Source organism: Pseudophryne corroboree, chromosome 4 (genome assembly GCF_028390025.1).
Source record: "Pseudophryne corroboree isolate aPseCor3 chromosome 4, aPseCor3.hap2, whole genome shotgun sequence".
Classification (NCBI taxonomy): Eukaryota; Metazoa; Chordata; class Amphibia; order Anura; family Myobatrachidae; genus Pseudophryne; species Pseudophryne corroboree.
The window spans coordinates 396837768-396859632 of NC_086447.1; the positions used below are offsets into that span (position 1 = coordinate 396837768).

The window sequence follows — 21865 nt, forward strand, 5'->3', positions numbered from 1 at the left end:
TGGGCGTACCATTCCATGCATACTTCTGCCTCTCATGGAGTTTCAGTCATTATTAAGCGGACCATCCCCTTCGTGCTGGAATCTGTGCAGACGGATCCGTGGGGGAGATATGTGTTTCTGAAATGTAGACTATTTTACGTCCCTGTCCTCCTTATAGCGGTTTATGTGCCCCCTCCCTATTCTCCTGATGTCCTTAAGAGGGCTGCTTGGCTCATGGCCTCTTCTCCCGGGATATCGGTTATTTGCCTCGGGGATTTTAATAATGTGCTAGATGCGGCGATGGATAGGCTGTCTATGTCTCCGTCGGCTGCATGTCCTGGGAATCTCTCTTTTGCAAATGTGGTGTCGGGGTTGGGCCTGGTCGATCCTTGGAGATTGAGACACCCGTCTCTTAAACAAAACTCCTGTTTCTCTCACTCCCATTCTTCGTTCTCCAGGATTGACCTGGCCCTCCTCTCGAGCGACATGGTTCCCCGGGTGGGCGATATTAGATATGAGACTAGGGGTATATCAGACCACTCCCCTTTGACTTTTACTTTAGATTTTAATTGTTCTAGGGGCCAAGCTGTATGGAAATTTAATCCATTCTGGCTTGTCCACATGGGGGACGGCTCTGACCTGGTGGCCGCATGGTGGGAATTCTTTGAATTAAATAGTGCCGAAACTGCTATCTCTACTCTATGGGACACGTTTAAGGCCTTTCTGCGGGGGAGTTTGATTAAATGGGTATCTAGTTTAAAGTCCTTTTATAAGCGACGGGAGGCGGTGTTGGAGGCCCAGAGTGTCGCCGCAGAATTGCAATACTTGCAGGATTCTTTAAATGGTTCTAAGTTAGCCTGGTTATCGGCTCAGAGAGAATGGAAGGATTATCTACTGGAGAAGACTCAGCATAGACTCCTTTTCTCCTCCCATACTTTTTACGCTACGGGTGATAGGCCGGGGACGTACTTGGCCTCCCTGGCCCGGGGTGACAGACCTACTAGTGTAGTAGTTGAGATTTTGAATTCTGATGGCATTTCCCTAACTCAGACTCCACAAATGGCGGCTGAATTTGTGTCTTATTATAGCCGCTTGTATGAATCTAAATTGGAGTGCACTCAGTCGCACCTCAACGATTATTTAGACGCTGTTTCCTTCCCCACCTTGTCCAGTGAGGCTTGTGATCTGCTGGAGGCACCTATCTCACCCGATGAGATTATGGCTGCTATTAAGGCCTCCCCTAGTGGTAAAGCCTCAGGCATGGATGGTATACCTTCTGAGGTCTATGGGCACCACCTGGATTTTTTTGTCCCTCGCCTGCTGGAGCTGTTCGGCCAAATTTTTGCACAGGAGTCTCTCCCCCCGTCTATGGCGGAGGCAGTGATTGTGGTTCTCCCTAAACCTGATAAGGATCTTAGGAGAGTTGAGTCCTATCGCCCTATATCCCTCTTACCCACTGATATTAAAATCTTAGCTAAGGTATTGGCTGGCAGATTAAATACAGTCATCTCTCACATTATACACCCTGATCAGACGGGATTTATGCCCAATAAGTCGACCTCCATTAACCTTAGACGTCTGTTTACTCATCTACAAATCCCCTGTAAGGACCCCACCTCCTCCATAGTCGTTTCGTTGGACGCCGCTAAGGCTTTTGATTCCGTGGAATGGGCTTATTTGTGGGAAGTTATGCGTAGATTCGGTATAGGCCCAAACTTAATTAAATATGTTCAATTGATGTATTCCTCCCCCTCGGCGAGAGTGGCGGTAAATGGTTTCGTATCTCATTCCTTTCCCCTATCTAGAGGTACGCGACAGGGCTGCCCACTGTCCCCTACTTTATTTGCTATGGCCATTGAGCCCCTTGCGTGCCTCTTGAGAGCAGATGCGGGGATCTCTGGCTTCAGGGTGGGTGCCCGTGAGGACAGGGTGGCATTGTATGCCAATGACGTTTTGCTATTTGTGGATCGCTATGCTGAGTCTATGCCTAGGATTTTGGAAATTATTGTTGGGTTCGGGCGATACTCTGGGCTCCTGATTAATTGGGAGAAATCCTTTATTATCCCACTTCGGGGGGAAGTTCCTGCTTCCCCACTGGTGGCTCTTCCGCTGCGGTGGGTGGACTCATTCAAATACCTGGGCATCTGGGTGTCTAATGATCCTCAAAAGTTCTCCTCCCTAAATATTACTCCACAAATAACGTATCTCCGTAGTCGGGTGAAGGCATGGGGAAAACTACCCTTAACGGTCACGGGGAGGGTTAATATGGTAAAAATGGTCTTCCAGCCCAAACTTCTGTATGTTCTGCAACACTCTCCCGTTTATATCCCGCAGAAGATTTTTAAACAAATAAATGAGTCGCTTTCCTCCCTGGTGTGGGCTAGTAAGCGGGCACGTTTGCGACTGGATACTCTGACCAGGTCACGGGACATGGGGGGTTTGGCCCTCCCCAACTTCCGCTTTTATTATTATGCGGCGCAGCTGGCGCATGTTTGGGAGTGGGTTACTGACCTTGATGCCCTGGCTTTGCATTCACTGATGTTGCACCATGACTACCCTGGGGGCTCCCCATTGCAGCTGCTCCTGTGTGGTAGCGTCAAAATGTCCACATTGCCACTGATTAAACAATCCATCCTAATATGGAAAATGGTGCACTCTGTGATGCGAGGCCACGGTATTGATCCTGATACCCCACTGGATAACGCTTACGGGCTGCCGGAACTGTGTCAACTTCAGGTTAGGGAAGTGTGGGGTAATTGGGGAGTACACTCTTTAGGACATTTATATAGTGACGGGACCCTTACCTCATTCCAACAACTTCAACAGGCACATAATGTCCCCTCTGGGTTCTTTTTTCGATTCCTTCAGTTGAGACACGCTTTGGCTGCCCAATTTCCAGGTGGCCCTCCGGTCCTCGTTAATTCCCCTGTCAAATTAATGTTGCAGACGCTGGACTCGGGACACTTGGTCTCTAAGATATATGGTCGTATTCTGCAGCTACATCATGCGGACCCTCTAACTGCTCTTCGGGGTAGGTGGGAGTCGGATGTGGGTATTTTGTCGGACGATGCATGGAGTACCGCTATGGGAGCCCATCGGATCTCCACTTCTTCTGTCAGGTACCAGCAAATACAACTATATATTCTGCATAGAGTATATATGACCCCGGTGAGGTTAGCACATATTGGGGGGTCTCATAGCTCCCAGTGCCCTAAGTGTGGAGCCGCGGGTGCTGACTTCTGGCATCTACTTTGGGTGTGCCCTGGCGTGTCTCGATACTGGATGGCTGTTATACGCACTATATGTGATACGGGGGTTCCCTCCTCCATATGTACACCTGCTCTGTGTACCCTGTTGATTGTGGACGAGGAGGCTTTAGATCCACCTAGCAGACGATATGTTATCAACCTATGCGCTTTAGCTAGGGTCTGTATAGCCCGGCTGTGGCTGGCGGGTGAGGCCCCGACATTTAAGGCTTGGATAGCCCTGGTCAACGAAACGGTCGTACACGAAAAATTTGTGTTCCTAGCGAGGAAGGCGGAGAGGAAATTGTATACAATTTGGGGCAGGTGGATGGAGTATAAATATTTCAAGGATAAATAAAGTCTAGCCTTGTACTTCTCTCCTTACTTTGACATGGTATATTTTGGGGGCAGATGCCCCACGGCCGACCTTGCTGAGGTATATTGAGGTGTACTATGTTTGTTCTACTATGCTTACGTCTGTTTTAGAAGTGCAAAAAACAAAATTACCAAGGTAATTTGTCCGGCGCTGTTAAGAAGATATGCTTGACCTTTAAGCTGCTGTTTAAAGGGATAGTTAGTCCCTGGATAGACAATGGAATAAGAATATATACAGCGCTATAAAAACTGGATATGGAAGAATAATAATAATCACAATTTATTATAAAAAAATTGTTGCAACAATTAAATTCATATATATAAAAACATTTTTTCTCTCTAATGAGAAAGTATCAAAACAGGGCAGGCACAGCAAGTTTGTTTGGTAAGTTACCACACGAGGAAGCCGGACATGATGCACTGGTAAGAGTCCCTGGAATTGTAGCCACAGTCCTGGGTGCAGTTTACAATGCTAGCAGATGGAGTCCAAATGCAGAGGCAGACCTTTATGTGCTTGATTCCGGACCAGAATGGGTCCTATTGAAAGCTGGATCTGTTACGCCTTGATGGACAGGTTCTGAGGAGCCGTACACCACTGGAATTACCCTCTATACCCGGAACAAGCCTAGAAGTCCACCAGCAAAATTGGGAAAACTGCAGAAGTCCATCAAGGCGTAACAGATCCAGCTTTCAATAGGACCCATTCTGGTCCGGAATCAAGCACATAAAGGTCTGCCTCTGCATTTGGACTCCATCTGCTAGCATTGTAAACTGCACCCAGGACTGTGGCTACAATTCCAGGGACTCTTACCAGTGCATCATGTCCGGCTTCCTCGTGTGGTAACTTACCAAACAAACTTGCTGTGCCTGCCCTGTTTTGATACTTTCTCATTAGAGAGAAAAAATGTTTTTATATATATGAATTTAATTGTTGCAACAATTTTTTTATAATAAATTGTGATTATTATTATTCTTCCATATCCAGTTTTTATAGCGCTGTATATATTCTTATTCCATTGTCTGTTTTAGAAGTGTTATGTTTGGGATGTGATACTCTCAGACGCAGACCATCTGAGAATGCGTGATTTATGTGATATTCTATACATTTGATGTACCATGTGCCTTATATATGTACAGCTGTTTATGTGCATATTGTGTGTGTATGTAGTATTATGTTTGTTTTTGTGTGAATTGTTAATGAAAACTTGAAAATTCAAATAAAAACTATTGAATTCAAAAGAATGACCTGCGATGAGTGTGGGCAGAATGACCTGCGATGAGTGTGGGCAGAATGAGTTGCGATGAGTGTGGGCAGAATGAGTTGCGATGAGTGTGGGCAGAATGAGCTGCGATGAGTGTGGGCACAATGACGTGCGATGAGTGTGGGTAGAATGACCTGTGATGAGTCTGGGCAGAATGAGCTGCGATGAGTCTGGGCAGAATAACGTGCGATGAGTGTGGGTAGAATGACCTGTGATGAGACTGGGCAGGATGAGTCTGGGCAGAATAACGTGCGATGAGTGTGGGTAGAATGACCTGTGATGAGTGTGGACAGAATAAGCTGTGATGACGGTGGGCAGAATGAAATGCATATACAGTATGTGTTTGTACAGTATGTTGATACAATTCCACCTGTTTAAATCCAAAGTACCTTATGTTGCTGTACTTGGGCTTGTACTGATTTCCTATCTGTGGGAGCTTCCCAGGTAGCAGCAGTTGTGTGCATTTTCTTCAGCCATTGCACCACAGAGTTAGTTTCCTCCTGGACTTGCTGCAGCTGAGAAATCTGCATTTCCAACCTACAGGCTTTTTCTTTTAGCAAATTCCCCAAATGGTCATAGCCTTCATTCACATCCACCATCCCCTTCTGCACAACAGCCAGCTCTAGGAGGCATAAAAGATTAATGTTGTATAACAATAGTCATTAGTAGGGGAAAAAATACATTTAATAACATACTTAACAAAATGACAATTCTACAGATTGTACAAATGTACAGTTTTCAAGTAGTTACTTGAGAAATAATATATAAATGGTTTAATAGGCAACAGTAAAGCAAATATTGAACAATATGAAATGTGACAAATGCTTTTAATGTATTGTACTTTTACCAATGTCATCTATTTTACTGGTAGCATTGGTAGAAAAGGGTGATATATTTTACTGGTAGAAAACGTGATATATTTCAGGGACCACTTCCTTAGCTACAGGTTGCACAATACATTCGTAGATTCCACTGAAAGCCTATCCCTATCCCTTACACCAAGCAAAGGTTTTTCTATGTCACACTACAAATGACTAGCATTCATACATCACGCAGAATGTCTGGGAGACTCCCAAATTTGGGAGAGTTCTCCCATACTTCAGGGAGAGTACACCCAGACCTGGATTAAAACTTCAGGCAGTTGAGATAGGGGGCCCCACTACGGTCTATAATTAACAGCATCATGTAATCATAAAGTCTATAGCACAAGCATGTTACCTTTAAGCTGTTTTGCACAAAAGTTTTTCCCTTCTCTCTTTTTTTTTAAGTCATTTCTATTTCACTCTTCTTTTTCTCATTTCTCAGTTTCCCTTTCTCTATATTCAATAATCTCTCTCACACACTTTCCAGCTCTCCGTCTACAGTTTAAACATTATTTTTCTCCCTCGCCTCTCATTCCTTTTCTCCTTAATGTTATTTTTCCTGCATCTTTCTCTGTCACCTACTCATATTTCTACTGTCCCATTACATGTGTGTCACACTTACATAGTGGTGGAAATGAGGGTGTTCATGAGAGGAGCACATGTAATGGGCTGCGTGTGCCCGCTCATACATGTGCTGCAGCTCAAGGCAGTGCCCACATACCATGTCTACTCAGATTCCACTTATCACAGCTGAGCAAGAAAATATATTGGTGCTGGTGGAGAGCACAACAAGTTTTTCTGCACACACTACACGTCTGTGTCCTAGGGCCCCTTGGAGATGACGTGATTTGCTGCAAATGGCATCATCAAGACCTGTCTTTTGCATGATGCCATGAATCAAACTAAAGAAAAATACCAACAAAACCAAAAGGGCTAGCCAAGGCATGTCTACACATCTTGACTGTATTCCTCTTGCATGTGAATAGCCCTGATTCGCCTTTCCAAACTCATGGGGCCGCAAGTGCTATACGTGTGGCTGAAAATAATGGTGGATATTGTAAGCTAATAATGTAAGCTTTGGATAATGGAAGCTTTTGCCTAAAATGCACTTGCACTAACTACATCAGGTGTTTGTGAGCTGAACAAATAATCACGTGAATGTGACCTATTACCTCTGTACTGCACATGGACTATGTAGTCATGAAGACATGCAGTAATGCTTCTGATCCCCTGAGAACACATGAGCTGCTATGACATAAATGTTGATTCTCCCTAAAAAATGCATATCTCAACAGTGTGTTTGGGTGACAGGTATAATCTAAAGTATATTTCTATGTTTAGGGTGCAAACAAATCTAGCAATGAAATCTATATTACTTTTTTCTGCATTAGGCATCTGGCCCCCAAGCCAATAAAATTGGACCACCATACTGATGGCAGCTCCATACAGGACTGCAGATGGAAAAAAGGGAAAGGTAAAGTAAGCACCATCAACCCAGAGAGGGTTAGGCTGCAGGGGAATAGGTTTAGGCTGTAGGGAGAGGAGGTTAGGGTTCGGCACCACCACCAAATGGTTAGGGTTAGGCTGCGGGCGGGAGAGTTATGTTTAGGTTGCAGGAGGGTGGGTGGTTAGGCTGCCGGGGGCAGGAAGGTAAGTATACTTACCTTCCCCTGTCGGGATTCCGAACATCGGGATGTCACAGTTGGTATTCTGACTGCGGCATCCCGACCACTGGGAATATTGTGTATCAGTAAGGGGAATGCTCTCTTTGTATAAAGGTTGTCAGAATTCCCAAGCTACAGAATGCAAAGCATTCTCCAACCTGGCCACGGCAGGTAACGCCATCACCAGATGGCGTTATCCACTGTAGCCTACAGGCTACATAATGCAGAAATTCCTGGGAGAGTTTCAGTAGAGCAGGCATGTGTAGTTTCACTGCAGAGTTCTGATTTAGAAGTGAAATGACCGATAGATAATATAACTTCTTATGCTGAGCATATACGGGCATATAAAATGCCTTTTAAACTGACAGGCATTTTATCTGCCACTGCCAATATCCGCGACATACTATACACTGTGAGATCTCTCCCAGTGTATGTCACATGATATTGGCGCTCTGTCCCCAGGAAAGAGACATTCCCCGCTCCTTCCCAGGTTAAGGAGGAGGGGAATGTCTGCTGTTGGCTGCGACACGCCATGCACTGCCCAATGCGGACGACCAGACACTTAGAAAATACTGCATAGGAGAGACATTCTGGACAATTTGGCATGCCTGACTGATCGATATTTTCGGATTGGTCAGCCACATACACGCTACAATTATTTAGCAGATTGGACAGTAGTGTGCATCCCCAGCATTAAACATCGCAGAGATGGGCTTCTTTCAGAGCCTCTCTCTCTGATTCTGTATATTAATACATCCTGGCAATACATATTGTCTTACTGCCATGAATAGTGAACATAAAGTATTATTATTGGGTCTAGGAACTGATATTAATAAATACGCCCCCTTTGCATTGTAAATTGGTCTTTGGAAAATAGTCTTTAATATACATAGGTCACTAAAATGTTCTATGTATGGGTCACTAAAATGCTTCCCGTGTATCGTAAAAGTCACCAAAATAATATCTGCAGTTAATAGTAGTTAGAACAGGTTGGCATTTCTTTTGCCTTTTAAAGCCACCTGCACAGTTTTCAGTAGAACAATTTTTCCATTGTGGAACACTGCTATATTTAGGGCCACTTGCTTGTGGCTGCACTATGGTATATGTGGCAGCATTAGGAATCATAGAATATATCTTGCTCTTTTGAATGTTAGCTCTCATGAACATGGCCCTCTCTACCTCCTATCTTCTCATGGAAAGGTTAGCTTTGTGCTATTTGTGTATTCTTATGTATTGATTTTTACTGATGCTATTTTTTCTCTTGCTCCTTATCTGTATGTTGTTCTGTTTATATTTTGTTAACTGTACGGTGATGCACAATATGTGCTCTATGTACATAAATTATGTTGGTGAACTTGCACTCCAACTAAAGAGACAACTCAGGATATTAGCTCAGGCAGAAGAAACTAATCCAAATGACAGTTGTGCTGGATACTGCCTGCCAACAGGGCTGCCCATACAGCAAACTTGCCCACTTTGTCTAACTCCCCTCCAGGAGAGCGGGATGATACAATTTGTGTCATCATGTCCTGCCCCATTGTGAAATGCTGCAAAATCGCATCACAAAGATGTGCGGAGCCACAATGACACGATTCACTGAGGAAGGAAGTAGGCGGGATGCAGAAGAGTGACCTAGTCTGTGGGCACATCCTGGAATTCATGGAATCCTAGACATTTCAGGAGAGTGGTTAAGTATGCAATAAAGGGGATCACGGAGACACGTATCAGGAGACCCTGTTATATTACGCAATCCTGCCATGTTAATATGTTATATTTATTACATTTGTTTGCATTATCCACCCAAAAGCATTAAACAATTATTCGTTTAAACTTAATTTTATCATTTAGTTGTTGAATGTTCAGATATAACATCTCAACGGGAGAGATGTATCAAAGCCTTCTAAAGAGGACAGGTGGAGACGTTTCCAATAGAAACCAGTGTCTAGCTATCATTTTATAAAAAGTACTTGATAAATTATAGAAGCAAATTGTTTGTCATGGGCTACTTCTACCTTGTTCTCTTTAGAAGGTTTGATACATCTCCCGCAATGAGAGGTGGGCACTTAAACAAAATTGGGTGGACCATAATTTGTCCTGTCTCAAAGGGTCTAGTGTTATAGGGGTATATTCAATTGAAGTCGGATCCATTCCGACATTCATTTGTCGGAATGGTTCCGACCTGGGCTATTCAATGCATTCTCAATTCGACTTTAAAAAAAGTCGAATTGAGATGTGGGAGCTTAGACGGGGGAGATCCGCGGACAGACGGGGGAGAGCAGCGCTACAGCAGCGGCTATTTAGCAGCGGCTCTCCCCCATCTGCCCGCGCCCCCCCTCCCTCCCGTCTCTGCCTCTCACTGCCCCCGCATCACAGCCGCCGCTCACGGCAGTGTCCACCCGGCTCCAGCAAGCAAGGTCTCGCTTGCTGTAGCCGAGTGGACGCTGCTGTGAGCGGCGGCTGTGATACATCCGCTGCTCTCCCCGTCTTTGCGCGGCTCACCCCGTCTCTGCGCCCGCATCTCACTTCGACTTTTTTTAAAGTCGAATTGAAATGGTCGAAAAGGGGGCCAAACCTGTCGGTTTTGACCCCGTTTTCGACACAAGCACGCGGATCGGCAGCTATTCCGCTGATCCACGTGCTTTTCGACAAGTCGAACTCCTCGGCTTGTCGAATAATTTGGGGTTAGATTGAATACAGTAGGTCGGAACCCCTTCCGACCTAAAAAAGTCGAAAAACTGACGTCTTTTCGACAGACGGCAGCTTTCAACTTCAGTTGAATATACCCCATAATGATATCCTGTACCACAAGGAAACCCCTTTTCTAATGCCATTTATTCCGAAAGAAAATATACTACTTTACAAGTCTGAATACTAAAGCGGAGTACACACTAGACGATGTGTACCCAATGAGATGTTGTCAGCGACAGGACCCGGCATTGGCTAGTGCATACGATGAGCGACAGCGGGGAAGGGGTGGGGGGGGGGGGGGGCGGTTGCGGGGGCCATGCCCTCGCTGGCAATGTCGCCCATCGGACCTACAGCAGGTCCGACGGAGGATGTCACTGACGGCACGTGGGAGCACACATAGTCAGCGACTTAGTGCATACACACTAGACGATGTGCATGATATATTGTATGATCTGGCCAATATTGGCCACATCATAAAATACACACCTTAATGCTCACAACTTAAATATTAGCATTGCTCTCTGCAGTCTCATTTCAAGGAGATAACCTACAGATTATTATTATTGATATTCAACATAACTGAAACTAAATTTACCGCAGCTTACTAATAATTATCCATTATTACTGTTCATGGGACAAATGACTATGCTTTGATCGAAACACTAAAACTTTTGAAAGTCTGATTCAGTTTTGTTTTTGATCATTTACACTCAATTCATCAAGATGTGACAGCAGCTCCATCTAGTGTTGTGCACAAGAAAGCAAATATGTTAATTTCACAGAAATGCAAACCACAACATTGGCTATCGTATAAGCGAAAATGCCCCTTCTTGTCCATCAGCCACAATGAAAGCACACACAGACTCTACGACCACTGAAACCCCTCATAAAAGCAATCTACTCTTACTGTAGTGTTGCAAATCGTCAGATAATCCAACCTACAGTACTTTAAAACCACCCCCTTAATTCATTGCAACCTTCAGCTGTTCTCCTAAGATACTGACTGGTTTACACTCCTTTATGTCTTAAACTATTCATGAGAGTGAGGGGACATCAGCATTGTCGTCATTACATGTGTCCCTTTGTGCTCAATGATTTTTATTACATGCATGTAACTGCCCCTATCAACAAACTTTCCAGTATAAGCCCAATGGTGCAAAGTATGTCCCTTTATAAGTATGTACACCTACAACATGTACGGATAAATTCATATGTCATTTTTGATATAGTGCTGCTGCTGACAATGCATCTAGCTGCTTCTGATTGTCTGTGTACTGACCCCTCCAACTGATTTCATTCTTATTGCGCCTTCTGTGACATGCGCTGGGGGCTGGTTCAGCACATGTGATGTCATGGAATCGCAGATGGTACACACTCTACGGCCCTTTGTCTCATCACACAAGATTCAATCTTTCCCTGCATTTCACTGTAAAAGTATTTGTGCTTGTGCACCTTTAGGGGCCAGTTCAGAGGTGGGCGCTAATTCTTTGTAAACATAAGCTGTGCGGAATTATGCAAAAGCCGCAAGAGGAGTCTTGAGTAAACAGACGTCCACTGCTGGCTTCTGTGATCCGCTGCTGCGTGCGAAGATGCAACATTGGATCATCTGTGTGAACAACGGACATCTGAGTAACCCTCAGCACCCCACGTTTCCTGGAATGCTATTATCCTCATGTATTATAAAGTCTCTATCGTGCCATCTCTGAGATTGCAATACTGCCATCTTTGTGGAGTCACTTACCTTTATTGGTTAAATTCTCCTTTACAGCAGGTGACGCAGCACCATTGACTAAGCTCCTCCCTATAAGCCAAGGACATACACTGTGAGAAACATAGGCTTGAGAACACACCACAGAACATAAACAGAGATGGATACTAAAGATTAGTAAGGCAAGTAATTAAATGCAAATGAATGGAGGAGAGCTGTAAGAAGAGAAAAGAAAATGTCTACTTTGTGTGCAAATCGCAGAGACTGTTTTACATATATGTAAAATGACCCTAATGAACAGTAAATGCTGTACATATAAAATTAAGTAGAAACACATCTAAAAGACACTGTGATCTTAGTATTTGCTTAGTCTTGCTATGATATATAGCAAAATATGCAGCATATGGCTGCTATCATTATTATGTTTTCTCTCATATTTTCAAGAAACACTGGAGCGGATTCAATTAAAGGCTAGCTGTTGTTGCACATCTGTCAGCTAATTACAGTAGGTTGACTCAGCCGATACCTCCATAAGCAGCGTGTAGAATTAGCCTTCTGTGAGTTGATGCGTGAAGACACCTGAAAGCGGGGGGTTATTCAGGTTTGTTAGCAAACCAGAAAAGTAAGCAATTGGGCAAAACCAAGTGCACTGCAGGTGGGGCAGATATAACATGTGCAGAGAGAGTTAGATTTGGATGGGTTATATTGTTTCTGTGCAGGGTAAAAACAGGCTGCTTAATTTCTACACTGCAATTTAGATTTCAGTTTGAAGACACCCAAATCTAACTCTCTCTGCACATGTTACATCTGCCCCATATGCAGTGCAACATGGTTTTGCCAAATTGCTTACTGTTTTGATTTGCTAACAAATCTGAATAAGGCCCTTAATTCAATCTGTCCCCATAACTTTTCCAAGGCCACAATGATATCATATTCTCCACCAAATGACATTCTACCCACCCTTTTCCACCTTATCCTACCCCAAAGTTATTTTACTGTGGGAGCATTTCAGCCGTGATCCCCAGCTAGTGCACTTTATTATATGACCCCACAGTGACAAATACCCATATTATTCCCTCTTCCTTTCTTTAGATACCTCCCCCTTTCCACTTCTTTCCTTCCCAACCCTTCCTACTCTCCCTTCAGCTTTTTCTCACTACCGTAAATTGTTGTTCTTCACTGATGGCATTCACTGTTTTGGTTTATAAGTCATTTGTACTGCTAGATGAAAAAATAGGATTTTGGTACTTACCAGGTAAATCCTTTTCTTTGAATCCATAGGGGGCACTGGAGTACTCTTGGGATATGGACGGGCGGAGCCGAACAAAGGCACTGAATATTCAAATTTAGGACCCTCCCACCCCTCCATATCCCCGAGTACCTCAGTGTACTATCTCAGTGTTTTTTACTGAGCGAACAGGAACGATATAGAGAGGTTGACAATGGAGAATACCTATACATAACGGACAACAACAATGTTGACCCATAACCTTACTGTCAACTAAACAGTTGACGCCATAACCGATAGAACTTTATAATTTGAACCAATCGGTGAAAATGTGTTACCATAAGCTCCTCTGAGCTTAATATCAATCAAGTAAAACTTGTTACCCTAAGCTCCCTTGAGCTTAAAACAACCCAGGTAAACTGCTCTGGGTGGGCGTCCAGTGCCCCCTATGGATTCAAAGAAAAGGATTTACCTGGTAAGTACCAAAATCCTATTTTCTTTTTCATCCACTAGGGGTCACTGGAGTACTCTTGGGACGTACCAAAGCTTCCCTCGTGGGCGGGAGAGCTGTTTGATACTTGTAACAGTAGGCAGCCCAAGGCTAGATGCTGATGGCGCCCCATTTATAACGTGTAAACGTGCACCAACATGGTGCACATGAAGGCTATATAGCCGCGTTTTAGACACTCCACGACCCACTGGGTCTGACATTCCCACAGAACCTGTGGGATGAGTTATTACTGACGTAGGCGATTGTAACCTAGCCTTAAAGTAAGCCTGACTTGTAGTCATTATTATTACCCAACTGGATAATGTCTGCTGAGAAACTGGCTAACCCCAGTTGGCAGTATCATAGAGAACAAACAACGTATTCATATCACGTACTGTTGACGTTCGGGACATATATAAACGCGTAATGCGTGTACCACATTCAGAATTCTAGAATGTGCTGTCCACACAGGAACCCCTATTGGTACATTGATGTGAAGAATACGAAAGCGTGATTCGTCCGAAGATCTGCTTTGTCATGAGAAAACTGAAATACGGTGGCTTGGAATACAAGGCACCCAAATATGAAAACAGAACCCTTGCCGAAGCCAAGGCTAGAAGAAAAATGTTTTCCCAAAGTGAGAAACTTAATTCCCATTTGTTGAAGGGTTCAAAATATGAAAACTGTAAGAAATCTGAACCCAACTTCAAGTCGCCTGGCGCTGTAGGTGGGAGAAATAGAGTGTGAACTTTGATGACACCTTGTAGAAAGATGTGTACAGACGCAAACAGAAGCAAACGTCTTTGAAAATAAGTTTACCACACAGATACCTGCACTCTTCGTGCAGATCCACGCAGTTTTCCATCCCACCCCGTTTAACAGAATACGGGTTACTTGAAGGATGATGTTGGAACTTCCGAGGTTTACAACCTATGTAAGCACACGAAATTTTGTAAAAATGAGCTGCCGTAAACGGCTTACTATTTCGTAACATGGTTAGTATAACCGATACTGTAATGCTCAATTTCTTAAGAGGGCGGTCTGAACCCTCACCCCGTCAACCGCAGCTGCGGTACTTAGATAATAGGTACATAGGTAACTATGGGTAAACTAACGTTCCCTGATGTAACAGGTTGGACGTATTATGAGCGGGCCAAGATCGTGTGCAAGTATTCCTTGAAAATTCGAGAAGCAAACTTCTCCGAAACCCATGAGATACCACCAGTATGACTGTGACAAACTGTCTTATGATCCGTTTTGACAACGGAGAGAGCAGCGGAAAATGGTGGAGCCAGATACACGATGCTGAATGACCACATGAATGTGAGAGACTCCACCGCCACTGCCCTTGTGATCTGTTTTGTACACATACTGAGCTTTCGTAATTGTGGCGAGATGCCATCATGTATACTTGAGGGTAACCCCCTTCTGTGGACTCACATATGAAACACCTCTAGATTTAATGTCCAGTTTTCAGGATCCAAATCCTGACGGGTGAGATCCTCTGTCTAACAGATGTCCACTCACATAATGATCTCTTGACATTTTCACATAATGGTGTTCTGAGCCATTGAGGATTTGAGTTACCTGCCGCATTGCCATGCGGCTACTTGGTTCTCACTGGTTGTTGTGTATGCAACTGCCGTTGCCTTGTTTGACTGCTTAAGGCCAGCGTGAGACAGGCATCAAAAATTTACATGAAACTCATGGTTGTTCCTCTCCACAGCAATCTTTAGTACAAGGCGAAAGATTTATTCGTCCTGAAGAGAAACCAGAGTATATACCTGGTCCGACTGAAAGCGAATCATGTATAGCATTGTAAAATGCACAGAGTTCTAGGACATATATCGACAGCAATCTGTCGTGTTTTAGAACCTTTGTTGCTGATTTTAACTACAAATCCTGACCCTCTGCGACTGTCGTCCAGAGTATATGCACCCTTTTCCCTCTGTGGGAAATGCGAGTGAAGGGTGGCGAACTAAATTGAAAAACCCATCGTTATTCTTAATAGGTGAATACACCAATGTACCGCTAGTGTGCGTGCTTTGCACTAATTACTAGACGTACATTTGTTATTGCTGGTGTAGTAGGTAAAAGTCTTTGATTTACCGTATTTATCATCTTACCTAGGCCTTGACATCGTTTAGACGGAATTAGATGCGATTGTTTTCGAACTTGATCTGCTACCGCAGTATACCTTAGTAGCGCAAGTTAGAGGAACTTTGTTGAGACAGAGTTCTTATGTGAGATGAGCTATCATCCCAACATCACTTTTGGTAAATACCCAAAGCGATAAGCAACGGTAGACATGAAATGGTTAATGGTTGTGGCGAATTGCAAACGCTAAAACCTGTGATGAACAAACCGGAATGGGTATATACGCATTGTGAAGATCAAATGCCAGTATTCAATTTTGTGGCTCCAATATGTCAATACTACCCGCAGCAAATCCATTTTCAAACTGCAGTAAGTGATTTGCTGATTGAAACTGCGACGGAGCTGTATGGATTGGTTCCCCCAACCAGAGGGGAATAAGCCACCCTGACTCTGCCTGTATTATAAAGACAGCTGAAACCCAGTAGAAACCAAATGGCTACCTGCCAATCCGTTCGACAGAGGCAGTCATGTCCCTGTTGAAGTCTGGAAACCCCGCAAAGGTAACATGTAAAGACGCGCTCCCACAATTGGAAAAGAGGTCATCAAACTACTGGCTTGCAGACCGTAGCGACCTGTCGTTACAAGGCGTGAGTGTGTGTATCACCGCCTTGAAAACTGAAGTCTAAAGGGATTAAATGCCGGCACAAGAATTCCGTTTCGATTAACGGCTGAATATCAAATGTAGGACCAACAAGCTGTGGCCTTGTGCTGAACTGGCGACGATGAAACGTCGTTAGAAGCTTTACAGATATACTCTGTAGCTTCTTTTAACCGTAATGTCTAGTGACCCAAATGTTTCATGGGTCTTTATAATGTTTGACACAGACGCATTTACCAATGTCGGATGGCGTCATATTGTAAACGATTAAATAGTGGTCAAAGTCTACTAAGTGGAACAATGGAGACCTTGACTCCCTGTAATTTAGCAATGTATGTTGGCAACAACCCTGCACTATCTGAGTGCAGGTCTAATGAACCCTTCTCACTCGTAGTTATCTGTGTGAGATTTGACATAGAATCGTGCATTACATTAGAAGACCAGTTAAATAAACACTGTGGTACCCAAAGGGAATTCCTTTGGAAAACTGTCTTTTGTTAGAGCTGGCGGAATAACTTCCGAGACTCCGATGCCAATGTTATTTTTAGTCTGCACTAGAGCCTTATTCGCTATGCAGACAGACACCCCAATAGGCCACGGACAGCCATTGCACGCCTTATGACGTTATCATGTCATATATATATATTGTATTGGTGAACAGCAAAATAATATTAACTCAAGGTTGATTCTCTCTACGGAAATCTTTAGGAAAAACAAAAGATTTATTCGCTGTGAAGAAAAAACAGAGTAATCTTTATGTGAAAAGCAGTTCACATGGCCTATGAAACCCGAACCAAATTCCTACTAACCCCCCTACGCCTCTGGTGGCTTAGAGATGTAGGGCAGGAATGTTCTAGAATCATGTAGAAAAACAGTTTACATGGCTTACTTATGCTGATTAAAAATTCCCACTAACACCCCTGCGCCTCTGGTGGCTCAGAGATGTAGGGCAGGAATGTTCCAGAATCACAAACTGGAAAACAACAGGCAGCATGGTTAAAATGGCCCCTTTGCCATGCTGACCTTTCCGTATAGGTTATTATACAGTATAACCACAGGACGGTTACAACTGTTCTATGAATAAATATATACATAAGCTGATAGGCCATTATCACACCAGACATTAATATTAATATATTAATATAGGCTCCCTCGCCTTGTTAATCGCAGCCATTAATATAGGTTCAACTCTGAAAATCACAGCCAGTAATATAGTTCAATTATTACTGTCAGTACCGGTAACAAGCTTATATCTGTGATAGATATATATATATATATATATATACCCAGCTGGTCATATATCCGCCAGCTTCCACCGTGCCTCTTCCCCCCCTATGATCATCTGCGGGAAGCCTGCACTTGTGATCGTCTCTGTACTGAGACTGATGGGCGGCCGGACGTAGCTGGGCGGCCGTGTTGGAAGCCTGCCCTGGCATTTGTGTATGCAGGCCGGGACGGAGCGGCGGTCATACTGGTACTAAGTATGGCTTACCTGCTGTGCAGCCGTACGGAGCCCAGTGTGCGGCAGGACGGAGCTGGCGGCTACCGGAGCGCTGGGACGGGCGGCCTGATGTCAGACGGAGCAGCTGCTTCGTATGATCTCCCCCTGCTGTGCGGCAGGAGGGAGCTTGGCGGCGACCGGAGCGCTGGGACGGGCGTTTGATGACCCCGTCTTGATACATAGCGGCTGTTTAGCGTCGTCTGATCTCCCCGTGCTATGCGGCAGGACGGAGTTGGCGGCTGCCGGGGGACGGCTTGTCTCCTCAGAAGGTAGTGGCTGGCTTGGCGGGTATGAGCTCCCCCTGCTGTGCGGCGGGACGGAGCTGTATTGTATTAACCTACTGCACCTTAACCCACACATAGCGGGGCGGCAGCCTGCGCTGACCGCCCCGCTCCCCAGCCTACCTTTCTGTAACTTCTGGCTGTGACGGGACTTTCTGTATAAGCTCCGGCCAGCTGCAGTGGTGTGACTCATGGCTGCAACGGCCTTCTGTAAGCTCCGTCAGCTCTGTAGTCCTGGCTGTGACGGGGCTTCTATGTCTGTAAGCTCCGTCCAGCTCCAGTCAGCTTCCAGTGATCTATGGCTGCGACGGCTTCTTGCAAGCCCGTCCAGCTCTCTAGTCCTGGCTGCTGTTTGTAGAAGCAGTGCTGTCTGTGGCCGTGAGGGTGCTCTTTGTGAGGACCGACACGCCATGCTGTCTGTGGCTGTGAGGGTGCTCTTTGTGAGGACCGACACGCCATGCGCTGCCCGTGCAGCGGCACTATCCCGGACCCATGTTTTTCCAGAAACTGGGAAGGGATGTGCTAAGTGTAAAAATAAAAATAAAAATAAAAATCCAAGTGTGGCTATACCACAAGCCGATGTTCGTGCTGTGAGCACCGAAAAAACACTGAGATAGTACACTGAGGTACTCGGGGATATGGAGGGGTGGGAGGGTCCTAAATTTGAATATTCAGTGCCTTTGTTCGGCTCCGCCCGTCCATATCCCAAGAGTACTCCAGTGACCCCTAGTGGATGAAAAAGAAATGGTATTGTTCTAGTTATATTTCATGAATATACAGTATGTCTCAAGCTTCTGTCTTTGTATCCACCATTATTATTGTTTATTGCAACAGCTCCATATTATATGCCCATTGTATGCCATCAATATATTAGGGTGCCAAGATTTGGTGAGCGTGTACAACACTGATAATGTCACTCATTCAGTGTTTTCCACACAATGCTCCCACATCCGGTGCTGGCAGCTGACATGGAGGAATAGAAGCTGACAGCTTTTTACCTGAGACGCTGCCATCTTGCATTAGTCCATTTCCATTCTAACACAGACGCAAAAGATGCCACTCTCCATCTATCCCCTGCTTGTTCTATACAAGGTAAGAAGAGGAGAAATGGGGCACGGCATCTGAGTGAGGAGATACTTTGGGGGCTATTCAAATGTTTGTCTTTAGCGATAATTAAAGGGCGCCCATTGTTGCTATTCAATTGTTTTGGACACCCTTTAATTACTGCGCTTATCGCAACCAGTTACACAGGGTTTAGCCGTGCAAAGCGGCAAAACTCATCTGAACTAATGGGCATGATGGGAAAAAGTCCTATTTAGTCGCACAAACAGCTGACTTTTCACACATTTCAGCTTGCAGCCTCCGGAGGTGCGAGCTATAATGTGACTGCTGTGGCTAATGGGCGTCTGATAGGAGCAACATTTGAATAGCTCTGGTAGACGCCCGTGGGGGCTAACAATTTGTCCAACAATTGAATAGCCCCCTTAGGGTGCTTTTGGCTCTTTCACCTCCGCTGCCTTGTTGATATTTCATGTATTTCCATTTTCCGAAGCCACACTTCAATATCCAACAGCCTTAAACTGACATTGTGACTCCAAGCTCACTAGTTGTCCATTCACAAGTAGGGTGGATCCCTCTTAGATGGATATGTGGTTTTCACATGCACGCTCCCTAATTTATAGTATATCTTAGCACAGTAGAGACAGATCAACCTGGGTGATGTGCTTTATATTATAGCGTACATAAGATGGAATACCTGATTTGACAGCTGATCTAGATTTAGCAGGGGAGGTGACAGCGTTAATCAAGCTACAAAGTGCTGTCCCTTTACTGTTTACTTTCTCAACCTCTTGTCCTTTTTGTGTCCACTCTTCCTGTAAAATCTGAAAATACAAAACATAAATGTTTTAAATGTATATTTGCATCACATTCTACTGAAAATATGTTTAAAAGGTATATTTTATAACACTCTTTAAAACACTATGCTGCAGTCTAGCATTTATGGGAACATACCTTCATGTCATTGAAATGTTTAGACAGATCTTCCAAACACAGTGTGAGTGTTGTTGCAGGAATTCTATCATTCACTAAGGTGAACCAGTGTTTTAAAGCGTGAACTAAAGCCTGGAAAGAATCCATTTGGCTTTGGCAGGATGAAACATCTTCTTCCCTGATTATGCAATTACAAGAAACCATTAATGAAATACAAACATGTCAGAATTATTGTCTCAAATATAAATAGCAGCGCAGTAGCAAATAAAAACGGTTAATTGTTCTCATCAGAACAACACAAGGGGAGTCATCAATAATACAGTAAATCGATGTGGTGCTGGGAAAAGTCTTGTATTGTGATATCACACACCTTGCTTTGCTGCTAGACATTACACATATCTCACACAGTTTCATATGTGAAAGCCAGGACAAAGTAAGCCTCCTCCGGGTCACCAAACTGCCCCAAAAAGCCTACTTAGGAGGAAACTCCTCCCACTTCTATGTACAGTATATTTGTGGCAGTATATATAGTTTGAGGCTTGCAAATTGGGATTGTCCCACTGCAATCAAGACAGTTGGGACGTGTGCTTTATAAGTAAAGTTGCTTTTATGCAGAGGTGCATGGTATTCTTCTCTAAGATACAAAGATCGGAGCATACTGACCAATCATCTGGCACATAAGAAAATAACTAAACTGCAAAACAATCTGCATACATCACAAATATCAAGAGCTCAATATTTTACAGAGTCAAAGTTTAAGTGTTAGTCTAACAGAAACATCTGCTTTGGAAATTACCCACCCTGGGTCAAAACTGCATGCCTTCTGCTGGAAAATCTGTATATAGGATCTGCTATCCGATCCTCAACGGTTCCGGTATGAATGGTCGACAATGTTAAGGTCGACACTCATTAGTTCGACCACTATTGGTCGACGCTGACATGGTCGACATGGGCTAATGGTTGACACATGAAAATGGTCGACACGTGAAAGGTCGACACATGAAAATGATGACTTCCGGCTTCTTCTTTTTTTGTGTGTCGTTTTCTGCATAAAGTGATGGGGAACCCCAATTAGTGCACCGAGTCCCCTCGCGAAGGTGCCTCGCTGCGCTCGGCACAGGTTACCGTTCCCAATCGCAGTCCACATGCATTGGAAAGTATGAAAAAGTCCCAAAAAAGGAGTAAAAAAAAATAAGATTTTACTTACCGATAAATCTATTTCTCGTAGTCCGTAGTGGATGCTGGGGACTCCGTCAGGACCATGGGGAATAGCGGCTCCGCAGGAGACAGGGCACAAAAGTAAAAGCTTTAGGATCAGGTGGTGTGCACTGGCTCCTCCCCCTATGACCCTCCTCCAAGCCTCAGTTAGGATACTGTGCCCGGACGAGCGTACACAATAAGGAAGGATTTTGAATCCCGGGTAAGACTCATACCAGCCACACCAATCACACTGTACAACCTGTGATCTGAACCCAGTTAACAGCATGATAACAGCGGAGCCTCTGAAAAGATGGCTCACAACAATAATAACCCGATTTTTGTAACAATAACTATGTACAAGTATTGCAGACAATCCGCACTTGGGATGGGCGCCCAGCATCCACTACGGACTACGAGAAATAGATTTATCGGTAAGTAAAATCTTATTTTCTCTGACGTCCTAGTGGATGCTGGGGACTCCGTCAGGACCATGGGGATTATACCAAAGCTCCCAAACGGGCGGGAGAGTGCGGATGACTCTGCAGCACCGAATGAGAGAACTCCAGGTCCTCTTTAGCCAGGGTATCAAATTTGTAGAATTTTACAAACGTGTTCTCCCCCGACCACGTAGCTG

General features: G+C 44.4%; 1 protein-coding gene, 1 non-coding gene and 1 pseudogene across 2 annotated transcripts in view; all 3 read right to left on the reverse strand.

Annotated features, from left to right (window-relative positions):
- Window positions 1-21865, reverse strand: part of DST (dystonin) — a 1076884-nt gene that overhangs the window by 279333 nt on the left and 775686 nt on the right. Inside the window, exons 48-51 of the mRNA XM_063919308.1 lie at window positions 20053-20209; window positions 19796-19922; window positions 11818-11877; window positions 5251-5483 (exon numbers count right to left, since the gene is read on the reverse strand). Coding sequence (XP_063775378.1) covers window positions 5251-5483; window positions 11818-11877; window positions 19796-19922; window positions 20053-20209 — 577 coding nt within the window. The remainder of the gene's footprint in view (window positions 1-5250; window positions 5484-11817; window positions 11878-19795; window positions 19923-20052; window positions 20210-21865) is intronic.
- On the reverse strand, window positions 15168-15282 carry LOC134913488 (U5 spliceosomal RNA). Its single transcript, XR_010177242.1, has one exon. It is a non-coding gene; the product is annotated as a U5 spliceosomal RNA (small nuclear RNA).
- On the reverse strand, window positions 16901-17008 carry LOC134913574 (U5 spliceosomal RNA; annotated as a pseudogene).